Source organism: Trachymyrmex cornetzi, unplaced genomic scaffold (assembly GCF_001594075.2).
Source record: "Trachymyrmex cornetzi isolate Tcor2-1 unplaced genomic scaffold, Tcor1.1 scaffold285, whole genome shotgun sequence".
Lineage (NCBI taxonomy): Eukaryota > Metazoa > Arthropoda > Insecta > Hymenoptera > Formicidae > Trachymyrmex > Trachymyrmex cornetzi.
The window spans coordinates 52,079-53,906 of NW_017297534.1; the positions used below are offsets into that span (position 1 = coordinate 52,079).

At 33.0% G+C, this 1,828-nt stretch overlaps 1 protein-coding gene across 1 annotated transcript in view; it reads right to left on the reverse strand.

The window, feature by feature from the left end:
• The window catches only part of LOC108762261 (multidrug resistance-associated protein 4-like), a gene marked incomplete at both ends in the record, with an annotated part of 52,625 nt that extends 51,660 nt beyond the window's left edge, over window positions 1-965 (reverse strand). The window contains 1 exon segment of the mRNA XM_018509193.1: window positions 780-965. Coding sequence (XP_018364695.1) covers window positions 780-965 — 186 coding nt within the window.
• Between the last annotated feature and the right edge of the window lie 863 nt (window positions 966-1,828).

Consider the following 1,828-nt stretch of genomic DNA (forward strand, 5'->3'; position numbering starts at 1 on the left):
CACATTCATAGAAAACATTTTTTTAATACTTTTTGAAATATGTCGATGTGAAAGTTAGATTGAGACATCCTGTATGTATATACATTCACATGAATGTGTGTACACAGTAATTCTATTAACTAATTATTACATTAAAATCCATATAACATATTGATTGTGATCTTTAGGTTCTGTTATCCGCTGATGCACAAAGATGGATCTGTTTTGTCTTCTGTAATCTGCACTGCTTTCGAACAGATCAGAATATAATACAAGTAAACGTTCATTAACTCGATGAAATCTGGAGCTTATGCATCTGAATTAAAAAAAACTTAGTTATATCTTTTATTAACATTATAACATATACGTTATGTATTAGGACCTTGAATAAGTTCTCGCTGTTTTTTTACAAAATAGAAACTTAAATTTAAAATATAAGGAAAACAAACATTTTATTTAAAGTATTGCCCATCACTAGATACCACTTTCTCCCATCTTTCTGGCAGTACATGGATCCCGCGTCGGAAAAACGACATGTCTTTTGAGGCTATCCAAGAATCGATCCATTTTTGAGCTTCTTCGTAAGAATGAAAGCGCTGGTCAGCTAGGCCATGTGCCATCGAACGAAATAGGTGAAAATCGGAAGGGGCTATGTCAGGTGAATACGGCGGGTGAGGTAGAACTTCCCATTTAAGCGTTTCCAGGTAGGTTTTTACTGGTTTTGCAACATGAGGCCGAGCGTTGTCATGTAACAAAATCACTTTGGCACCCAATGTCCTTGCTTCTAGATCATTCCTAACCCTTTTAAACGTTTGGAAACAGTTGACTCATCAACTTGTAATATTTTTCCAAGTTCTGGTAGCGTCTGAGATGGGTCTTCATCGAGTAATTGCTCTAATTCTTTGTCTTCAAATTTTTTTGGTGCGCCAGAACGTTCTTTATCCTCAAGTTCAAAATCATTATTTTTGAAGCGTCGAAACCAGTCTCTGCATGTCGTATCCGACAGAGCATTGTCACCATAAGTCTCAACAAGAATTCTATGCGCTTCAGCTGCTTCAGATTTCTTTTGAATAAAGTAGTGCAATAAAATTCCCCGCAAATACACTTTATTCGGCACAAAAGTAGACATTTTCAGAACTAATAAAAAATTACTTTGTTTACACTAAAGTGAACTATCATACACTGAAATGTAAGGTTAGATACAGTACTTCCTTGCATGTGCGTTACCATTCGAAATTCCATGCACGGAGTACTGCTACTGCCATCTTTGAAGAAACAGCGAGAACTTATTCAAGGTCCTAATATAAGCATATTAACGCTAATTGCGTTAATAAATAATCAGAAGTAGGACTAAATTAGAATTTAATTATTTACTTTTTATATTTCAATATAATATTTATACATATATGAGCAGCAGAATTTTATATGTGTTTTGTCCAAAACTTATTATATAATTTTTAGATAACGAAAAAGAAAGCCACCTGAATACTACGCGTCATACAGAAAATAATAATTTGGCAATCAGTGATAAGCAGAAATGTTACATGAAATTGCTAAGCAATTGTTAAAAACATTAAACAAATGCATTTTAACTAGGTTTTTAGTTTTAAGGGTAAAAAAAATCGATTTTTGTTCGCTTTCTTTGAAAACTTAGTTTTGTACATGTTTTGTACAGACAATACAGACAACATACATATGTTGTCAAGGTCATGGTCATTGACGGAGATAGCTCTCTTTTTTTTATATTGTATGTACCAGAAGGTCTTTAAGTGTTTCACTCTGTAATCATTTTGACGCACAATATCAATAAAAATAACTTACAAATTAAATGTACACATATCTATAATAC